This window comes from Chelonoidis abingdonii, chromosome 5, assembly GCF_003597395.2.
Source record: "Chelonoidis abingdonii isolate Lonesome George chromosome 5, CheloAbing_2.0, whole genome shotgun sequence".
Taxonomy (NCBI): Eukaryota; Metazoa; Chordata; order Testudines; family Testudinidae; genus Chelonoidis; species Chelonoidis abingdonii.
The window spans coordinates 26,496,484-26,519,136 of NC_133773.1; the positions used below are offsets into that span (position 1 = coordinate 26,496,484).

Here is a 22,653-nt window from a genome sequence, read left to right on the forward strand (position 1 = left end):
GTCATTCCCCCCGCACCTCACTAAATACCCCTGTGCTCTAGCCACATTATTTCCTTCAACTTAAGTCCAAATTTTATCCTGCCTTACACATTCAGCTGACAAATGTGGACAAAACTTCCACCATTTACTCTTATGTTGAGATCCTAAAGAACTTACAAATGCTGCAATAATGGTCTGACGGTGCTAGGCACCGTTACTCATGAGTTTAGTGCAGGTACAATAACCAAAAACACATTAAAATGCTGATGTTCAACATCTCTCGTCCCCAAAATGGACCTTAACTCAAACAAGAGGTAACCACATGGTGCTGCTTCTACAGAATCGTGTAATGCCTAGGTTATAAACCCCACAGGGCTCACAGTCAGTCAGATGTAATATCTTGGACAGACCATTTCTTTTTCTAAAAATTCATCTCAGCATCTATTCACTTTTTTCCCAAAATTTTTTTTAGTTTTAACTTCAAATTGCAGGACATGATGTCCCCCTATAAATTTGTGGTTCTGATCCCTGCTGTCTTGTGCAGCATCTTAGGAGTAAGATTGGGTCCTGGCATGTATTTATAGCCAAGAACACTTTTCTCTTGAGCACACAGATGTGCAAAAATATAAAAACAAACAGCACCTCCTGCTGTTGATAATACAGTTCAAAGAGCAAGCCAGGATGTTTATTTCAAACATTTGGACATCAGCTTGTTTTTTCTAGTTGCTTATAAATATAATTTATTACCTGTTTAAAAATTCTTTCTTACACTTTGTACATGTTAGGCTGACAGAATAAACGCAGGCATTTACAAACAGAGGGAAGGAGAGAGAAAAGGGAGAAGAGGCACACTCAGAACTAGTAAACCACACCTCCACTGTACAGCAATACAAATAATGCAATGGCTAGCACTTCTGTTAGTAATTCTTTAGAAAAGGAATTGCATAGAAGATACAGCAACAGGAAAATGAAAACCAAACAAAATACATCTCTGTATCGGAACACACACAACCCCCCCCCCAAATCCAACAACCTTAAGTAACATGTCTGTAGCGGAACTGTGATACACCTTGAAAGCATGGGCCATCCAAGATTTTCCTTTTGTTGGAGACCTTTGTGTTTTTAAAAAGGCATTGCCTATGTGATCTGCATGTCACTGTTCAGTATTTAATGGAAAGAGGGCATTTTAGTAAATGAAGTCAAACATGTACATCCCATACTATAGCTGGGGAGAACAAATACTTAATACGGATTGTGTTTTATGCCCTGCTCTGGAGGGGTTGGTGGCTGATGCATGGGTTGGAGAATGAGAGCCCACAGTGTAGTTCATTCTTTATAGTCTTGTTTATTTTGCAGGCTTATTTCTTTTTAGGATCCTTGGTTTACACAAGGAGTCGGCAACCTTTCAGAAGTGGTGTGCCAAGTCTTTACTTATTCACCTCTAATTTAAGGTTTCGTGTGCCAGTAATACATTGTAACGTTTTTAGAAGGTCTCTTTCTATAAGTCTATAATATATAACTAAACTATTGTTGCATGTAAAGTAAATAAGGTTTCAGAATGTTTAAGAAGCTTCATTTAAAATTAAACTAAAATGCAGAGCCCCCTGGACTGGTGGCCAGGACCTGGGCAGTGTGAGTGCCACTGAAAATCAGCGCGTGCGCCGCCTTTGGCACTCGTGCCATAGTTTGCCTACCCCTGGTTTACACATTACTGTAGATTGGTGGAAATGGCCACCTAAGTGCGAGTAAACAAAGCAAACTGTTCTCAGCTAAGGCCTGTTCCGCCACTGGATGCCAACAGAAATTGAAATTTTCATCCAGAAACTGATATCCTCCTTTGAATGATGTGATATGTAACATCTGGGTTCTTAAAAGAAAACCTAGAAGGTGGCTTAATGCTAGAACTATTGAGTCTCCTGCAATGAGAAGGTCAAATCCAGAGTACAATACACACATAGCAATTTCTCTGTAAACAGCAGTAAAGACTAACCCGCTAATGCAATGTACACTTTCACTGACATCATAAGAAATGCTAAATACCCTTTCACCTATGGAGATGAGTGAAATTATCTATTTTTGTATAGGCATTGCTTGAAGAGGGACTTTCATATATTGGGTTAGGGGGAACTTTGAGACATACCAAGCTTAAGCGAATGAGTTTGTATCCAGAGATGAGCTCATACCACCAGCCAGAGTGTTCAGTCGTGGGGGTTTTGTGAAGACCTATCTCCGTGCACTGTCTTGCCAGTTACCAACCCTCTTAACACTGAAACCATTACCTCCCTCCTGCCACAGCTCTGCTTACCTGAGCTTGCAGTGATGCTAAACGCTGGATTTTGGACATCACCTTCATTTTTTTTCCCCATTGGAATGAAATGAAGTATGCAGACAAGGGACTGTGACTTCATTGTAGAGTCATTTCTAAAGCAGCAGCTAGGCTGTGAGGAAGTAGGAATCGCTTATTTAACCAGACTTATCTGACATCATAGCTAAGGGCCTCCAGCACTTACTATAAATATCCTTTTTTGCCACCCCCTTCAACTTTGCATTCATGTGAAAGCCCCACTTTGAGGGGAACATAATACTGAAATGTTTAAAAACTTGCAATGTGCCTTACAAAACTTTGCAAACTAAATGCTCTAAATAGAGTTTAGAAATAGCAATAAGAGTGACCCTGAAGTGAATACGTGGTTGGAGTCCTTCCCAGGGGAAGGTTATAAAGGCTCTGTTTTCATTCCTAAACCACTTGTATCCTTAGTTTCTCACTGACCTCTGAGGGCGACTAGTCACTTCAAGGCCAGCCCCCAGATCAGAAAAATACCCGAAAAGATTTTCAAATGCTCAGTAAGGTAGTTTACAAAGTGCCCTGAACTTAGGATCAAACAGACTCAACTGCATTATCATGTAAAAAATTAATTTAAGTGCTGTAGCCACTACTCAGCTAAAACACACACCAAAGTCTAAGAGGTTAAAAAAAACCCAAACCTATTTTGGGTAGCAAGACAAGAATCCCATCAGGACCCTATCCATGATAATAGGTTTACTCTGTGTACATACATCTATAGGTGAGCAACAGAAATGCCGAGATACTCAGGTTGACAGAAACATCTTTGCTCTATGTGCCTCCCAAACAGCGAAATGTCCTGTGAATGTTTACATTTCTGCGGATGTCAAAAAGGAGTCTTGGTCACTAACCATCTCCTACAAAATCAAATCCTGTTTGAAGAGACCTCCATCACTTCAGAATGTACATAGTTTATAAAAATAATAATCACCAGGTCTCACACTGTTCATATGATACAGCTGGTGTGCATGTAAAACTTACACAGGACTTATCAAGTACACTGACAGCCACCTTTAATGAGGAAAACAACACAAAAGAACCCAAAGCAATGAGACTAAAACAACTCCATCCAATAGTGATTTTAAATCAGAAACTAAAGATTTTCTTCAAAGTCTGTAGATTTTTTTATATATATATTTATATATAACATATATATTTTATTTATATAATTAGCAACCAACATGTAATGAGGAGGTGGCATAATAAGCAGCAAAATTGCAATAATTCAAAATCATGGGGTGGGCAATGAAAATATTAAGCTTTTTTTTTAAAAAAAAAAGTAAATACGTTTAGGATAAGAAGTGTGCAGTCATCTTTTAAACAAGCTGATTCCCCCACTGTAAATGTTATGACAGGTCTTAAGAGTTGATGCTGTCTGCACAACTGAATTGCCATTCTAAACAGCCGGCTCACAACATTTATTTCCCTCCGGTAATATGTAAGCTAATCTTTATCAGTTTTAAACTGGTGTCAGTATTCCATAAAAAGTATGGTCCATAGCACTAGATGGCAGTGTGTACAAACATACAGCGGTAAGGACTGCTTCTATTTTCTCCTATCCAAGGGATTTTGAAAATTAATCCCTCTCCCCTCAAAACACCCCCTCCCCTCAATGAAATGGATGCATATTGAATCTGGAGCACTCCAAGTGAAATTTAGAAAGATGGGTTTTGAGCTGCAAATGTATCTGCCATCCACGAACCACTTAAGCCTTCTGCAGGGTGGGAAGAAAACCCCCAAAACAAAGGAAGCTTGAATTGATGTGGAAGCTAAAATGAGAGAGAGCTAAAGGTTTGGATGGGACCAGATTCCCAAATCACTTATCCAAGGAGGTGCAATTGCAAAGTACAATCGGTTATCTATCACTAATTTTGAGCATTAATTTACGTTGGACCATTCAACAGAAACATTTAGGCTAGACCAAAAGTTTATACGGTGCCATTAGGCCCTGCCACCCATGTGAACCTACTGCAACGGAAGGGAAGTAAAGAGCACCTTCGTCCCTACACTGGATTACTTGAGATCTTTTCAGATTACTGGACACCCAAGCAGATGGGTTGGAATAAGAATAGGAACAACTGCGGTTCTGAGTCAAGCTCACCTCCCCTTTCTCAACAAGTGGCAATATTAGTTTGGATAGGCACTCACTCTCCACTTCCCTCAGAGTATGGGCTAAGCTTTTTCTATTGACCAATCCCTCAGTGGCAAAACGAGGGAAGTACTGTACATCGAGAATGATATTGACCTGCGTCAGAATTGCTTACCCGAAGTCACCCAGCTGCAGGTTTGTTTTTTTTAAACCAGAGAACAGACACTCTGTTGGCAAAGAGCGTTCCAACACCAAGTTTATACTTAAGACAGCTTAGCCTGTGACTATCAGAAACTTCCTCGCATGGTTAAGGTGAGAAGGCTGCAGGTTTTCTTACTAAGTGAAAATGTACAGTAGTGAGTTCAAAGGATCTTAGAGGTTTATAGGACAAAAGATGCTTCTAGGAGTGGAAGGCAGGAGCTGAGAGAGAGAAAAGAGCATCAGCCTGTCCTGAAAGAGCAGCCCAGCAGGAGGAGTATTAAAGATGTACCTGCTTGGAGCTGAAATAGAGGAAAACTGGGACACACCTTTCAGCCCCCCCCTTACACCACTGGGGAGGAACAGAGTGTGGGAAAATGGTTAAAATGTTGCTGAAAGGCAGGGACTCTGCTTCCCTAAAGAGGGAGACATTTTTTGAAGGCCATAGATGAGACTGGGTTAGGAAAGCATATTGGAGACAAGAAGGGAGTAGTGGGGAAGGCGAGAGGAAATGGTGAGACTGAGCCAAAACCCACTCAAGTCTATGAAAAGACTTCCATTGACTTCCATGGGGTTTAGATTAGGCCCCAAACCAACAGGATTATAAGACTGCATATGAAAAGGACAATCAGGTTCAAGCTCGTCAGAGAGAGTCCTCCACACTAAAACGCAGGCAGATTCTGAAGGTAAGAACCTGTGCACACCAGCCCTATGAGTCTATATCTGGGTTTCACCACTTGTGAGTTGCTGGCAAACTGCTCTCCACCCAGGGAATGGTTTTGTGAACACTGTCGGCGACACTGAGCTGAAGCTAAAAAGCCTACGAAATGTCAAAATGGGGAAAAGGTCAGACGAAATTTGCCTTCCATTTTGATGAATGACATTTCCACAGTTACATTTAAAAATGCAGACTTTAAAACGTGAGGAGAAAAAAAAATCCCATAGAAGAATACAGAGTGAGAGTATAAAATAAATAAATAAAAAATCAGGCCCTGGCTCGATGGCATGGGTGCAAATGCTTTCCTAGCAATGGAAGTGAAAGGAAAGGTTAGGAAGAAATCTTGAAATGATATGCCCTGCATCATACAAAAGAGTCACTCTTCCCACTAATCACAAAGCAAAACAAGTCTGCAAAGAAATGGCAACTGGAAAAACAACAGTTAGCTTTACTTGCCTAACTCCTCACATCAGCTGTTTGTGCACATCAAAATGGCCAAGAGGGACATGGCATGAAAAGAAATGAGCACCTTCTACAACAGTGGAAATGTTTTCCAGCCGTAACTGCTGAGACAACTTTGAAGAGCATTTATAAAGTGTGAAAATAGCGAGGAGAAAGCTCTGCTGTAGAGCAGAATTCAACACCGTTATTCTACACTGCCCTGTGGAGTGGAACTCTCATGGTCTCCAGCAACACTTCCCTGCATGGAGGCAGAGAAGTAGCAATGCATCACACACAGCAGAATTTGCCCGTAGAATAAAATGGAGCAGCCTCCCTGTTCCATAACTGTCCTCCACTATCACACATCTTTGATTAAAATTGAAGGGACTGATTTTCAATGGGGCTGGGCACCCACAATCCCAAGGAAAGTAAATGGGAGTGGTGGCTGCTCAAGATCTGTTTTTTTTTTTAAAAAAATCAGAGCTTAAGGTCTTTATTTTCCAGAGTGTACACGCATGTTTTTCACACGCATTGCCTGATGTGTCACATGAATATCCACATCAGGCATTCATGAGAAGTACCTACATACTGTTGCTACACGTGCTTCTGAAAATTAAGGGCTATGTGTGGTTGGTTTGGGAGGGTGTATTCACAGCATTGGCATTGGGCAGCCCCGGCTTCCAGAATAACAATGGGATGTTTGCTCCTTGAATCATTAGTAAATAGGGGATGTTGCAGTAGCCAGGGGCGGCTCTAGGTATTTTGCCGCCCCAAGCACGGCAGGCAGGCTGCCTTCGTCGGCTTGCCTGCGGTAGGTTCCCAGTCCCAGGGATTCGGTGGCAGGCCTGTGGGAGGTCCGCTGAAGCCGCGGGACCGGCGAACCCTCCGCAGGCATGCCGCCGAAGGCAACCTGCCTGCCGCCCTCGTGGTGACTGGCAGAGCACCCCCCGTGGCTTGCTACCCCAGGCATGTGCTTGGTGTGCTGGTGCCTGGAGCCGCCCCTGGCAGTAGCTCACATGATGTGATAGTTGGCACTCACTGAACTAGATCCTCTGCTGGTTTAAATCATTGACTTCAATTTACACCAGTGGAGGATCTGGTCCAGTGGATGCTAACCATGTGAGCATGCCCTGCTGGCAACCCGAGGCCTTGGAGGGTGAGCACAAAGGCTGGAGAGGGGGAGGGAGAGTGGCATTTGAAGGGAAGTGTGTTAGAAGAACCCATGCAGCACCAGAAGGGAGAGAACAGGTTCTGCTTACACTTGAATGATACATGCTATTGCTGACAAATTAGAAATTAAAATAAAATAATAATAATCCTTGCATTAGATACTTATCAGTAAATAATCATTACAGCAAAATCTGTTTGCAGGGTTATTTCCCTCCACCCAACCCACACTCCAAATTGCATCTATCTCACACACACACACACTTTCTTTAAGAAGGGAGTGGGTTATATTGTGAGTTGAAAATGAATCCCTATTGTCCCTACAATCCTACAACTATTTTTCACAACGAACCCGTGGAATTCCCTTGGGAGAGGCAGGGAGAGAGACATGCATTCCTGCTTAGCACCCAGATTATCTGCTTTCCAGATGCATGCGTTTCAAAACAGTGGTCCTTTCAACCAGATCTAAGAAACAGAACAATGATGGAAGGATTATTTTGAGACACTTGATGGACGGATTTGTAGCCAAAGTTTGAATTTCACTGGAAATTGATCATCTGAAATAGCCACAACCAACTGTCCACAGCTTTGTCTAGAATGGCTTTAAACAAAAATATAAAGAGCCCTGGGCAGTCTCCTTACCCCTGTCCGGTATTTGATGTAAACAACGTCCATAGAAACTGGGATTGTTAAGAAAGTTTATCCATACATCTGGATAGCAATAAAAAGCGTTTCCTAGGAAACTGTAAAATCCTGTACCAAGCAGTGTACAGCCAAGCTGAGGGGAACGTTAGGTTGATTTATATTTTCAAGGTACAACTTTGCATGATTTCTTTTAGATCCTGTCATAATGTACAAGGAGAACATATGTGAAAGTCAGGGCTGATTTTTCCTTCTCTGAAATGTCTTTTGTGAAACTCATTGGTCTGGGTATTCGTTTTGTTTCTTATTCATAGCTCACAGGGCAATACCACTACCCTAGTTCCATTCCTCCTTTTTCATTCCAAGGTTGCATCAATATTTTCCTTCTGCTGCCAAAGAAACAACTGTCTCATGTCTTCCCATTTCTTCAAGGACTGCTGCCAATGTGCTCAGGTTGCCATCAGGAAAATTCTGGGCTTCCCAAAGATCTAGGATCACGCCAGTAGGACTCGATTTTGTAGCAAAATAATTTAGGTACCTGCAACAGAACAAAGGGAAATGGTCTTGTAAGACTGGCTGCCTCTGTCAATGCTGATTCAAACTATCCACAAACCACAGCCAGTATGTACACTCTGCATGAGCATTCACTGTAACTAGTCTGTAGGTCTTTGTACTGCACTTGTGCACTGAAACCTTCTGCACCAGATCTTCAGCTGGTGCAAATCAGAGTTGCACCCCTGGCTTAAACAGACCTGGGCTGATTTAGACTAGCTGACGGGGATCTGTTCCACCTTTTAACAGCTGGCATTGTCCTCTTGCCTATGTGGTTCATCCAAGCCTTGCTATTTTGTGGGCCACTTACTCTGTAAAAGTGCTCTTTGAGCAACTCCTCTTACGCTGAAGTCAATGACAAATAGCTCACTGATTTCACTGGGACCAGGGCTGGGCCCTTAACAAGGACAACAGTGAGTAGCTCACTGCCCGCGCACACACCGGTCTATAACAACAGCCCTTATGTATTCACTCAGCCATGTTGTTGAGTTCACACAGGCAACACACCCACCTGTCCAATTTCAGTTTGTGGGCCAGCATTCTCCAGTCATGGCCCCTGGTCTGTGGGGCATCAAGGCTGCTGCAGAGCTTTTGTCTGATGGGGAGGGGAATACTGAAAGCGCTTGGTCCCACTATGGTGGTGATGGTACTTGCTGAATCCATGAGAGGATAGTCAATGCCAGTAGGTTCCTAAGTTTTGCAGAAAGAGGTGGGGATGGAAATAAAGCAGTGTTGTTACTGAACACAAAAGCAATCACCAAGCACAAAGGCAGAATCCTATTGCTCGCGTTAGTGGAGGAGCAGCCTCATGCTAATCAAGTTGTATATGCGTTTGATGTCAGTCAGCTGAAAGGAACAGACATATGTATAGCTAACTTTCACAGGCAGCAGGTTTATCATCACTCCAGGTTGGCCTAGATGAAAACCTTGGACCCAGCTTGATCAGTTAATGTGGAGAAACACCAAGCTCTTTCTTAGGGCAAAATGAGATCCCTAGAGCTTTTCAGCAGGTCTCAGTGACTTCTGTGTGTGGGAAACTCTCCCTGATGTGGGGAACAAGGAATATTGGACATGAATTTTGTGGGGAAGAGCATTTGGAGTCAGGTGACAGAAAAAGCATTAAGGGGCCTATGTTTCCCGTCCGTGTCAATGAAAATATAGAAGCATTTACCCCCCAAAGATGCCTGGGACTTGGGGGGGAGGGGTATTTTTGATGCACCATTCCTGCTTCGGTGTGGGGCCAGCCCTGGTGTGCTAGTACCAAGAGGTAGGGCAGCCCCTATTGGGGGTAGAAAGGGGGAGACATCTCTCTCTCTATATTCTCCTCCTCCTCACACACATGGAGAGACGCAGACACAGAACAAAGGCATTGCAGCAGCTTGGTGGATATGCTGCTATTATCTCTCAGCCAGCACCTGTGCTCTGGGAGTCTTTTGATGGGGAACAAACCATGAAGAGAGAGTTGGTGCCACTCCAGGCATTAGCTGATCCCTCATTTTTATGTGGTCCTCAGTCTGCACTACAATGTGGAACGTGCTGTTCCCCTGCTCCTGCTGCAACTCCACTCCCCAGCTCTCTCTTTCACACAAAGCCATGGGCTAACAGGCAACAGAGGCTTTACACAGAGGAAGAAGCATCCTGGCAGTCACCTTCCTCCTATATATACCCCTTGTGGGTTTCTTTGAAGTTCTACTACCTTCTATGTTGTCATCCGGCTGGCAGGAATAGAGGGAATGGAGCCACCTCAGGCTATTACTTTACACCAAGTGACACATATTTGACCTACATAACGGAATAATCTATGAATGACAAGTGGTGGGTGCTTCAGGGCAGGGACCGCGACCATCTCCTTGTCTGAAAAGTGTCTTAGCGTGCATTGGGTATAGAGCAGAGGGGGGCAAACTTTTTGGCCCGAGGGTCACACTGGAGTTGTGAAACAGTATGGAGGGCCTGGTAGGGAAGGCTGTGCCTCCCCAAACAGCCTGGCCCCCTCCCACTTCCCGACTCCCCCCCTCAGAGCCCCTATCCAACCCCTCCGCTCCCTGTCCCCTGACTGCCCCTACCGCTATCCATAGCCCTGCCCCCCGACAAGCCCCCCGGGACTCCGACGCCAATCAGCCCTCCTATTCCACGTCCCCTGACCGCCCCCCCTGAACCTCCACCCCATCCAACTGTTCCCTGCTCCCTGACTGCCCCCCAGGGTACCCTGCCATCCAATCGCCCCGTGTCCCCTGACTGCCCCTACCCCTATCCACACTCTTGTCCCCTGACAGGCCCCCTGGGACTCCCATGCCTATCCAACCCTTCCCCATCTCCTGACGACCTCCCCTCAGAACCTCCGCCCCATCCACCTGCTCCCTGACCACTCCCTGGGACCCCCTGCTCCTAACTGCCCTCCCCTGGGACTCTACTCCCTATCCAACTGCCCCCTGCTTCCTGTCCCCTGATAGTCCCCAGTATTCCCTCCCCTTATCCAATCACCCCGCTCCCTGCCCCCTTACCATGCTGCTCAGAGCAGCAGGACTGGCTAACTGGGAAGCCTGGGAAGTGGGCGGGTGCAAGCTGCACAGCCTGGCAGGAGCGGTGGGCCAGAGTGCTCCCCACGTGGCTGCAGGGGGGGGCGGGACAGCAGGGGAGGGACCGGGGGCTAGCATCCCTGGCCCAGAGCTCAGGGGCTAGGCAGGATGGTCCCGCAGGCTGGATGTGGCCCGTGGGCTGTAGTTTGCCTACTTCTGTTCCAGGATCTTATCTAAACAAATCTTGAGACTAAATTTTGGTTGCTGATGTCTCATGAGATTCTTTGTCTGATAACCCCTCAAGAACATCCATTCTAGAAATGTTCTCGCCTGTCAGCTTCCAGGTCCAGTCACAACCCAGATGGGCAGGATGCATAAGTGAAAAAAGAGGAAGGGAAAAAATGAACCAGACATTTTCAGCCATGCAGGAAAACTCAGCTAGGATCAGATTTTTTTTAATAATCCCAATGAGATCACCCTTTTAGAAGATACATGTTCCCTTTAAGGATCCTTCTTAAACAGGAGGCATAGGCTCTACCTAAACCAAAATGGTTATGGCACACATAATTAGAACGTATTTTTTAAATGAAATGGCTGTGGGAGAGCCAACAGGTGAGGAGGAGCGCACGGTTCGAGCAGAGATGTTTCTTAGGGTTGAATTTATTCAAGGGGAGGGGACTCTGTAGCCTAGTAAAGAGGATAGGAAAGAAGTTGGTAAAGTACAGGTAGGAGTTATTGAGGAACAATCAAATGTAAGAGGAGTCCCTTTAAATACAACACATAAAGGCAAGCAACTGAATATCGACAAAATGTACAGGTGCTTACATGCAAAAGCTAGAAGTCTAACTGCTAAGACGGATGAACTAGAGGGTCTCACATCAACTAAGGATATTGATATAATAGGAATTATGGAAACTTGTTGGAATGGCAATAATCAGTGGAACATGGTAATACCAGGGTATGAAATATATAGAAATGAAAGGGTAGGATGCGCTGGCGAGGGAATGACACTACATGTAAAAGACAGCATAGATAAGCATAAATAAGGTAAAAATCTTAAATGAAAGAAACTGTACCACAGAATCTGTATGGGAAGAAACTCCAGGCTCGAACAATAAGAGTATAGTAGTAGGAATATACTACTGACCACCTGATCAGGATGGTGACAGTGATTGTGAAATGCTCAGGGAGATTAGAGAGCCTAGAAAAGCAGAAAGCACAATAATAATGGGGGATTTCAACTATCCTCATATTGACTGGGTATGTGTCACCTCAGGACATGATGCAGAAATACGTCTAGACACTATAAATGACTGCTTCTTGGAGCAACTAGTCCTGGAACTCACAAGGGGAGAAGCAATTCTTCATTTAGTCCTAACTGAAGCACAGAATCTGATCCAAGAGGTAGCTTAACCCCTCGGTAATAGTAACCATAATATAATTAAATTTAACATCCTTGTAGGGGGGGATAATACTCAAAAAAATCAACATGGTAACTTCAAAAAGGAGAACTGCATAAAAATGAGAAGGCTTCTTAGACAAAAATTAAAAGGAGCTGTGTCACAAAGGTTAAATGGCTTCAAGCAGCTTGGGGACTATTTAAAAACACCGTAATAGAAGCTCAGGCTACATGCATACCCTGAATCAGAAAAGATAATGAGATGACCAAAAGAATGTCACCATGGTTAAGCAGAGAAAAAAAGGCATCCATTAAACTTTGGAAGCTAAAACTTAGTGAGGCTAATTAATAGGAGGGAGCACAAACTCTGGCAGGTTAAGTGAAACGTATAATTAGGCAGGCCAAGAGAGAGTTCGAGAAGCAACTTGCTAACGATGCAAAAACTAACAGTAAGAATTTTTTAAAGAACATTAGATGCAGGAAGCCTGCCAAACAGGCAGTGGGGTGATTAGATGACAAAGGTGATATAGGAGCACTCAAGGAAGATAAGGCCATTGCTGAAAAACTAAATGAATTCTTTGCATCAGTTTTCACTGCAGAGGATGTGGGGAAGATTCCCACACCTGAGTCATTCTTTTTAGGTCATAAATCTGAGGAACTGTCCCAGACTGAGATGTCTCGGAGAAGGTTTGGAACAATTTAATACATTAAATGGTCATAAGTCATGAGGATCTCTGTGTGGCTCAAAAGCTTGTGTCTCTCGCCAACAGAAGTAGGTCTAATAAAAGAGATTACCTCAGTCACCTTTTCTCACCAGGACCAGATGGTATTCATCCAAGAGTTTTGAAGAAGCTCAAATATGAAACTGTAGTATGAAACAAACTTCTGTACCAGATGACTGGAAGGTAGCTAATGTAATTGCCAATTTTTAAAAAGCCCTCCAGAGGGGATCCTGGTAATTACAAGCTGGTGAGTCTAACTTCTGTATCAGGCAAATTGGTAGAAACTATAGTAAAGAACAGAATTACCAGACACATAGGTGAACACTATTAGTTGGGAAACAGTCAACATGGCTTTTTATAAATAGAAGTTTTGCCTCACCAATCTATTAGAATTCTCTGATTGTGTCAACAAGCATATGAATAAGGGTGATCCAATCCACATGCTCAGGGTTGCCCACATGCTCAGGGTTTAGCTGATCGCCATGTTTGGGGTCGGGAAGGAATTTTCCTCCAGGGCGGATTGGCAGAGGCCCTGGAGGTTTTTCGCCTTCCTCTGCAGCGTGGGGCATTACCAGACACATAGGTGAACACTATTAGTTGGGAAACAGTCAACATGGCTTTTTATAAATAGAAGTTGGGCCTCACCAATCTATTAGAATTCTCTGATTGTGTCAACAAGCATATGAATAAGGGTGATCCAATCCACATGCTAAGGGTTGCCCACATGCTCAGGGTTTAGCTGATCGCCATGTTTGGGGTCGGGAAGGAATTTTCCTCCAGGGCAGATTGGCAGAAGCCCTGGAGGTTTTTCGCCTTCCTCTGCAGCGTGGGGCATGGGTCGCTTGCGGGTGGATTCTCTGCAGCTTGAGGTCTTCAAACCACAATTTTGAGGATTTCAATAACTCAGTCATGGGTTAGGGGTTGTTATAAAAGTGGATGGGTAGGGTTCTGTGGCCTGCCTTGTGCAGGAGGTCAGACTAGATGATCATATTGGTCCCTTCTGACCTATGAGTCTATGAGTCTATAATATAGTGTACCAGGATTTTCAGAAAGCCTTTGGCAAAGTCCCTCACTACTAAGCACCTAAGGAAAATAAACAGTTGTGGGATAAGAGGGAAGGTCCTCTCATGGATCAGTAACTAGTTAAAAGATAGGAACCCAGAGGTAGGAATAAATGGTCAGTTTTTACAATGGAGAAAGGTAAACAGCAGTGTTCCCCAAGGATCTGTACTGGGACCAGTGCTGTTCAACATATTAATTAATGATCTGGAAAAGAGATCAGTGAAGTTGCAAAGTTTGTAGATGAATCGTTCTTGAATAATTTCATAAAGTCCAAAGCTGACTGTAATCTCCCTATCCTGGGTGGCTGGGCAACAAATGTCAGATGAAATTCAACATTGATAAGTGGATAGTAATGCCCAGTGGAAAAAAAAAATCCCAACTATGCTTATATAATGATGGGTTCTAAATTAGCAAGTACCACTCAAGAAAGAGATTTTGAAGTAATCGTGGATAGTTCTCTGAAAACTTCAGCTCAGTGCTCAGCAGTGTCAAAAAGGCTAACACAATGTTAGGAACAATTAGCAACGGATAGAAAATAAGACAGCAAATATCAAAAATATAAATCCATGGTGTGCCTTACCTTGAATACTGAATCAGTTATGCCCCACCCCAAAAAGTATGTAGTGAAACTGGAAAAGGTTCCGAGAAGAGCAACTAAGTTGATCAAGGGTATGGAACAGCTTCCATACAAGGAGAGACTAAAAAGATTAGGGCTTTTAATCTTAAAAAAGAGACAATTAAGGGGGGTGTAGAGAGGCAGCCTGGCTCCCAGCCGCCCCAGAGGAGGAAGAGCCCAGCCGGAGGCCGGACTGGCTGGAGCTAAAGAGCTCTGAGCCCGCCCCTCAAAAGGTCAGGCGCTGACCCGGAGCTATAAAAGTGGGCCCTCAGAGCTCAGTTAAACCCCAGCAGCCGGAGTGAGCCGACGTCCCTGAGGGATCTCGGGACTGGGAGACTCCTGCGACCCAGGGTTGCCGCCCAGAGTGGCCCGAGCTCCCCCGCGCCCACTACCTGGAGGAGCTGCTGGAGATTCCCCACGCCCACCACCTGGAGAAGCCGCCGGAGCTCCCCTGCGCCTGCTACCCGGAAGAGCCGCCGGAGCTACCTTGGGTCGACTTTCCGGAGGCGTTGCCGGACCTACCACCCAGCTCTGGCCGTGACGAACCCATGCACTTGAACCCTGTGGAGGACGACCCAAGGATCCCAGTAGGCCCCGAGGGGGAATCTGGAAGTAGCCCGGGGGCAGCTGACCCTAGTCTGGCTGCAACACACCCCGAGCCAATGTCAGTGAGTTGCAGCCAGGATCCCCACTGACACAGCAGCAGGCTGCCTGCTGCTGTTAGGGCCCTGGGCTGGGACGCAGAGGAGTGGGCAGGCCTGCGTCCCCCCTGCCACCTCACTCAGAGCTGGCAGTCTCCCCCTTGCCCGATGCTCAGGCCCAGGAGCCTAGGCTTGTATACTGAACTGTTTGCTCAGCCCCTGCCTGAGAGTCTGAGCCCTGATCTGTTGTTTGTAGCCCTGCCCTGATCTAGGGCCTGGGCTTAAAGTACTAAACTGTTTGCTCAGCCCCTGCCTGAGGGTCTGAGCCCTGAGCTGTCGTTTGTTGCCCAGGTAGTGAGGCAGCCTGGCTCCCAGCCGCCCCAGAGAGGGGCGAACCCCAACAGCGGATGTCTACAGGGGGATATTACAGAGGTCTATAACATCATGAATGATGTGGAAAAAGCAACGAGAGAAGTGTTATTTACCCTTTCCCACAATACACAAACCAGGGTTCACCCAATGAAATTAGTAGGCAGCGAGGTTAATACAAAGAAGAGGAAGTACTCTTTCACACAATGCACAATTAACCTGTGGAATTCATTGCCCTGGGATGTTGTGATGGCCAAAAGTATAACTGGGTTCAAAAATAACTAGATTAGTTCATGGAGGATAGATCCATCAATGACTGTAAACCAGGATGGTCAGGGATGTTACCCCATGCTTGGAATGACCCTGAACCTCTGAGTGCTGGAACATGGGGTGTTCTGTACATTCCCCCTGAAGCTCTAGTACTGGCCAGTGGCGGAGATAGTGTAATCGGCTAGATGAAGCACTGGTTTGACTCAGTACGGCCATTCTTATGTTCTTATATTCTTATGTTGAGGGTTCCCCTGAGGTTTTCAGGAGTGAGGCTATTTATTAAGTGATGTCAGCAGGCCAGATCATAGAAGGTGCTGAGTGCCCTCAACTACTTCTGAAAACAACAGGAACTGAAGGTGATTGGCACCATGGAAGCATGACAGAAATTTCCCTAGAGTGTGTTGAAGGTTGAGGAGATGGCAGCTGTCTTTCAGGGAAGGGAATGTATAGGGGATAGCACAAGATATTTAAAGTGTGCTGGGGAAACCATGCAGGCTCACTAAAAACCAAACCAAAATCAGTCTGTAGCACCAGGCAATCTGCTACCAGAACAGCAACATTCAGCTCATGCAATGTGCTTTTCATCTGTAGATATCAAAGCACATTACAGAGAAAGGAAAATATAAACTATCCCCATTTTACAGAAGGGGAAATTGATATAAAGTGGCTTGCCTAAGGTCATTCAGAAAGTGAGTGGCAGAGATGGGGACAGAATCCAGGTGTCTTCTGTGACCACTAAACTGAAAAGAGACACAGCTCCAAATAAAACTGTGCATGGATAAGACCCAAGCCTCTCAGCTGAATAATGGGTACTTTCAGAAAGACCAAATATGTACCAAATACCAAATGGGAAGTTTATAAAAAGTACAAAAAACCCACAAATTGACATTTAATGTAGATGAAGGCAATAAAAAGCATCAATACATGATCTAACTTACATCTGCAGCAGCACAAGGGAAGTGATTCCAATCATCACTTTAGCTGATCGGAAAGGAAAAGCAAATGTTACCTATGAAGTACTAAAGCCATAACAAAAATCTACTTTATATGTCAATTTCTTTAGTTTTCTACTAATTAACGTGTTGCTCTGTATAATTAGCTACAGGAGATGCCCCACAAACACAACTGAGAACAGTCTCAAAACTTTACAATGCTTGGTGCAAGCTGCCATCACACAGCTTCCAGGAAATCTCATTAGCCTACACCTCACACTTTAGCAGCAACCGGTCAAGGTTTTAGGTAACCATAGTATATACTGGGAATAGCAGGTGTCAATGTTGTGAGCTCGATTCTTGGGCTTTGGGTGGAATTATTCTGTATTCCCCTATCTACTCCTTTTAGTATCTAGTCCATTCCATCCATGCTTTTTTAAAATGTTACATAATGACTTTTTATGCTAGACATTGAAATACAGAGCTGGAAAATCATCCTCACACTATTGTGCACAAAGAACTACTGACTATGGTCCCTCTAATCATATACCAAACTACAGTGTTTGGTGTGTGTGAGCAAAAGGCCTGTGTCAACAATAAATTCGATAACATTGACCCCATCGGCGGTATTAACCCTGTAATACAGGCTGGTATCCTGGAACATGGAAGACACAGAATACAGGTTCTTCAGGGCAGTGGTGACTGGGAGTATCATAGAGGTGACACTTTCCCTCTCCATCTCCAGGCCAAAGCATACAAGGAAAGAGTTCTTAGGGCACTCTGAAAGTTTGGCTGTGACTGTGTCATTGGCTGCTTGCCTTTGTGAAACTCAGGAATATTGCAGGGATCATAAAGATTTCTGCACAAGGGCCTGCTTCTTTGTGGGGAATTGGGGTCTTCTAGAATTAAGGACTGGGCAAAGACTAAAAATCTCCCACTCTCTCATATTTACATATATTATAATGCATATTCCAGTAGCCCCATCTGAGATCAGATTCCACTGGGGGAAGTTTCTGTACAGATACATAGTAAGACACTCTCCCTGGCCTGAAGAGTTTACAATATAAGCAAAGACATACAAAGGGTGAAAGAAAGATGCATTATAATCCCTACTTTAAAGGTAGGAAACTGAGGCACAGAGAGATTAAGAGATGTACCTAAGGCCACACAGGGAGTCTGTGGCAGAGCCAGGAATTTGACTTAGAGTTCATGTCTCCCAGTTCAGAGTTCTAACTACACAAGGCCATTATTCTTCTCTTAGTTGTAGACAACTATACACACACACACTCTAGCTTCATCCCAGGACTTTTGTACTATAGTCTAGCAGGTTAAGAGCCATCCTATGCGTAAGAGGCCACATGCTCCTTGCCATCAAAACTAGCACAGCAATAAAAGCTAATTCATGTGGTGACAGAGTCCTGCATGTCAGCTCTTAGCACTGACTGCCCCTGCCACGGTGTATGTGGGAATGTCACTATGCACCAGCCATGATGAGCAATTCTCATGATCTGTAGCCTCGCTAATGAATGCTATTCTCTCCCTGCATTAATCCCTGATGGACGGAATCACAGCACAAGACAATAGTGTTCTTTCTGTTCCCTTGAAACTATTACCAGATCCTATTACATATAAGCAGCAGAAGATAATTATAGTGTGTACTTGAGTTTCATTAAAGCTATTACCAGTTCTTTCACTTCTCTGCTAGGTTAAATCAGAGATTACCTCAACACAGCACTTATACAGTAATTGTTTATGATAGTAGTTTTACCATCTGTCTTTAATGTTATGTTGTCCCCAGTTGAATATACAACTTTACACCCAATAACCAAGCAGATGTTATGGGTAATGGTGCACATTTTCAGGGCCCTGCAGAATAAGTAATTTTCGGCTGTCATCTCACAGCCCTTCCGAAAGTCACCCACAAGAACTCACTTTCCATGATTTCACAGTTCAGAGTTTGCCCACTTTCTCTTCTTAGCCAGAAAAATGGTTACATTTGAGTAGCTGCTCTAGCTATGTAGTAATGATGCCTACTCCACTGTAGCTGTGCCTGGCTGATCTTGACCCTTTGACCAATTCCTTTATAGGGATTTATGATAAGGAACACAAAAGGGAGAATAATTCAAGAGGAGGATGGTGGAGGTGTCTGTGTTAAGTTTTAAAAAATGAATGTAGGGATTGATAAAAGGTGTCAGCTTGTCACGCCATGGAGATTGAAGTCTTCTGTCTATCCAGAGAGCATGTACAGCACAGGAAGGTTCAATGCAAGCTTCCTGCAAATACTTTGCCCAGTCCGTAAAAGTGGAAAGGAGTACCTTAGGGGTGACAGGATAGTTCATTCTTCATGCCTTGCAGTCCTTCCCAGCTAGGATGCAATTAGTGCCTTGGAGGGTCGTGGGGTTTCATTCTATTTATCTCTCTGATCTAATGATACTTTTGGAGTGCCAATGACCATACTATCTAAGGCACCCTTCATTAGGAACTGGGGGTGAAGGCTACCAACATTTTCACGTAGGTCAGCAGCCCCTTGATGACAACAATGACTTTTTGGGTCACTACCAACCGGGTGTGACTCTCAGCTGTTGACTTGCAGAAAAATGCTTCTCTATTTTCCTTACCAATGCTCACAACTATCTCATTTACACAGATTTAGTTATTTATCTATCTAAACTATCAGCTGCTTGTGGAGAAACCTCACTGACATTTCTCCCGTCCATCATATTTGAAAGGATCATACTGCAGCAGAACCATGAAAGAAATCAATTTTTTTATCCTGGAGAAACTGACAGAAAGTATTTATGTTGCCGCCATACTATTTGAAGAATCATTTCTCCACAAAGGGGGGATTTTAACTTCCTTTTCATTTATTTCTATTCCCGATCCACCATCCTTTTTATCAGCCGGCATATGTGCAATCCAAACAGAAGGCAGTCATCAAAGGGACAGACCCCTACCCCTGCCAAATTCTGCTTCTTCTGTTTTGTTGGAGCTGTACAGTTATTGAACTTTGCAGACCTGCTGGGCCTGGAAAGTGAAAACGCCATCCAAAGCCAGCAGGGGTGAAACTGTGTGGCTCAGAGATATGGCTGTCGATTGGAAAATGCCAGTGGTTGCTATGGGATCGTGACATTCCTTATTAATGTCAGCGGGGCCTTTAACTAAAGATGTTTGTAAGTCAAAGGGCTCATGACACTCTGGGAGGAGTAGCAGTAGCAGGCCAAGCTTATTTCTCTGTAGAAGAAGACTATCCTTGACTATGAGCCGGGGAACAAGACATACCCAGTCTGTCATTTCATACCATGTAGGAGACAAAGGACACAGGAGAAAGATGGCATTTGTTTTGGTGATTATAGTAGGTTTCCTCACCCCTTTCTGGTACCTGAGCCTGGGCTCTCCTTTGCCAGACTTGCTCTACTTGTAAAGGTCAGACCATAAGGAGACGTTGACATTTCACCAACTTCAACATGCTGCAACCACTTTTTTCTTATTTCCTTATTATTGCCACATGTGCTTGACTCCTAGACAAATGATATAATTGCTCTCAGTTTCATCATGATGTTGTGATTTCCTGATGTAAAGCTCAAAAGGTTTCCATGCTGACTCATACATCATCATTTTCTGATGTTGCATCATTCAAGTTATTTCAGGGAACTGAGTGTCCCAGGCACTTAGTTGGTATGACACCAGACAAGCTTGTTAAAATCCAGATGGATAGCAATTCTCCTTTGTGGGACTCCCATCAGAGGGCTCTGTGGCTAACATGGCTCGGTGTGTGCTGCCACCTTGCTCACAGATGCTGCCAATGGTTCTTTGTGAAGTGGTGGCTGGTTAGAGCGGTAGAATTTGCCCTTATCCTCAACTTCAAAGAATCACTTACCACTAAGTTTTATTGTCCTCAAGCACTAAAGTCCTTCAAATCCTAAGGTCACCAAAAAAAGGGACCATAGCAATGTGCCACTACCAAACTCTTGTGTCATCTCCAACACCTTTCCCCCTGTGGTATTGGGACACAACAAAGCAAAAGACCCAGCCCCTCATGCTCTTTTCCCTAGGCTGATGCACTCATCCACTCTCAAATCTATAGATTATCTTCCTTACTGCTGCTCCTGGAGATATTTCTCTTCTGTACCTTCTACATTTCTCATTCCTCTAGTGACCAAAAGAGTCTGATTTTACATAACAGTCATGACACATATCTGCAAAGAGAGGTGTAAGGCTCATCTATTTCCTCAGGCTTTTGCTTTTGTGTGTGATGATGGAGACTTGTTTTAGAGGACCCTGAAAATTGGCACTGGTTTGGTAAATGGTGTATACTGGTTTTTAAAGAAAACGTGTGTGCTCAGGGCACATCTGATCGGTGTAATTTAGACATCTATAAATAACTAAATGCAGTTAAATATAAAAGAGGACTGGTGCCTTTCAGGAGAATGAGTCATTAGTACCTGCTAGCCATTCCCCTTTCACTGAAATACACTTCTACTTTTAGTTAGCCGTCGGCAGTTTTATGCAGTACGCCAAGCTGCAAGAATTTGGCAGGAACAAAGACTGAAGAGAAAGCCTGTTGCACATTTAATGTCTTATGCTTCCTGTTTCACAGAAGTTATTGTCAGTGCTCAGAGTGAACTGGTTCATATTGATCCAACGCGCTTCTCCCTCATGAGTACTTGGTGCTTTGAGAACTATGGACGTAGGAAGAGTGAGTGGACATCTGGGGACATGACCATCCTATGTTTCATAATGTAAAAGAAGGTGTGCTGAAGAAACAGGACCCCCCCCCCCCCTTCCGCACAGGGGAAATAAGAAGCTCCAGGGAGGAAAGGGAGAGACACCAGGAACACATCTACCATTCTTCCCTTGTCCGTTTTGAAGGAAGGATGCTTCCTTCCAGAGGAGGGAGTAGAGAAAAGCCAACTGAGTAGCCAGGAGGCGCATGAGGAAAGAGTGAAGAAGGCAGTTGAATCTACACCTGCTATCTAGCATCCATGAGAAGGGAAAGTACCTACAGCAGTTACAAGAGAGAGGCTGGAAAGCCTGGTACCTCCCAGCCACCAGGAGGAAGGAAAGAATTAATGGGCATGGCAAACAAGCATAGGGAGTGTGGTCTGGTTAAGAGATGTTTGCTGAGAAAGTACTGCCATTTTCCCCCCTCACCGGTCAGTATGGAAATGGTCGGGCCCTTTACCTCTGACACCGAACAGTTGAGTTGGAAGATCTGTCCTTCTCCTTCGACCTGCCGTACACAGAGTTTACAAACCAGCTCCAGCGTGCTCAGGCTGAACCTTTCCAGGGTGAAGGTACAATGTAGATTTCTCTGACACCCACTCCAGATGTGGTAAAAGGGAATTTCCTGCAGGAGGAAAATTAAGGAAAAATTTGAACTGATCCTAGGCATCTACAGTCTTAATGTATCTCAGCAAATTCTCCGCTCATCTCCCAAAAGGCTCTGGAATGAATATGGCAAATGGGGTCATGAGTGTTGTGAGGAGATAGTGTGTGGCCTCTCTGAAGAAGACTTGGCTCTGCTCCTCAGGATGGTGGTCCCCAGTCTGCTGTGCCCTGAAAAGCATTCACTGCAGTGGAGACTAGCAACTGAACCATGCAGTGGAAACAGAATAAAAATAAGCAAATCCTCCCCTTGCCTCTCAGTGATGAGAAACCTTCACAAATCCCAGGATGCTCTGCTGTTCTCTCACACACATATTACAAAGGTGAGTGTGTTTGTTTTCCCGCTTCCTTAAGACTGAACCTGCTGCTTGAATACAAAGGGCCTGGGTCCTCAAATGCTCAGTGCAGCCCACACCTCTCAATACTGGGCCCTAGTGGCCAGTGCTGGAAACAGGCTGAAGGGTGCATGTATTCTGGCTGATAGTAACCCCATAGACTAACCCTTGACTCTAAGACTATGCTTACATTACAGCTTATGTCGGCATAACTTGTGTCACTCAGGGGGGTGAATAAGTCAACGTAAGTTACATCGACAGAAGCATCGGTGTGGA

The 22,653-nt window shown here is 44.5% G+C and overlaps 1 protein-coding gene across 2 annotated transcripts in view; it reads right to left on the reverse strand.

The window, feature by feature from the left end:
* Positions 1 to 714: 714 nt before the first annotated feature.
* The window catches only part of UNC5C (unc-5 netrin receptor C), a 385,127-nt gene continuing 363,188 nt past the window's right edge, over positions 715 to 22,653 (reverse strand). For both annotated transcript variants that reach the window (XM_032762595.2, XM_032762594.2), the window contains 3 exons: positions 21,840 to 22,004; positions 8,642 to 8,820; positions 715 to 8,116 (listed from right to left, as the gene is read on the reverse strand). In XM_032762595.2, coding sequence (XP_032618486.1) covers positions 7,951 to 8,116; positions 8,642 to 8,820; positions 21,840 to 22,004 — 510 coding nt within the window. In that variant the 3' untranslated portion in view covers positions 715 to 7,950. The remainder of the gene's footprint in view (positions 8,117 to 8,641; positions 8,821 to 21,839; positions 22,005 to 22,653) is intronic.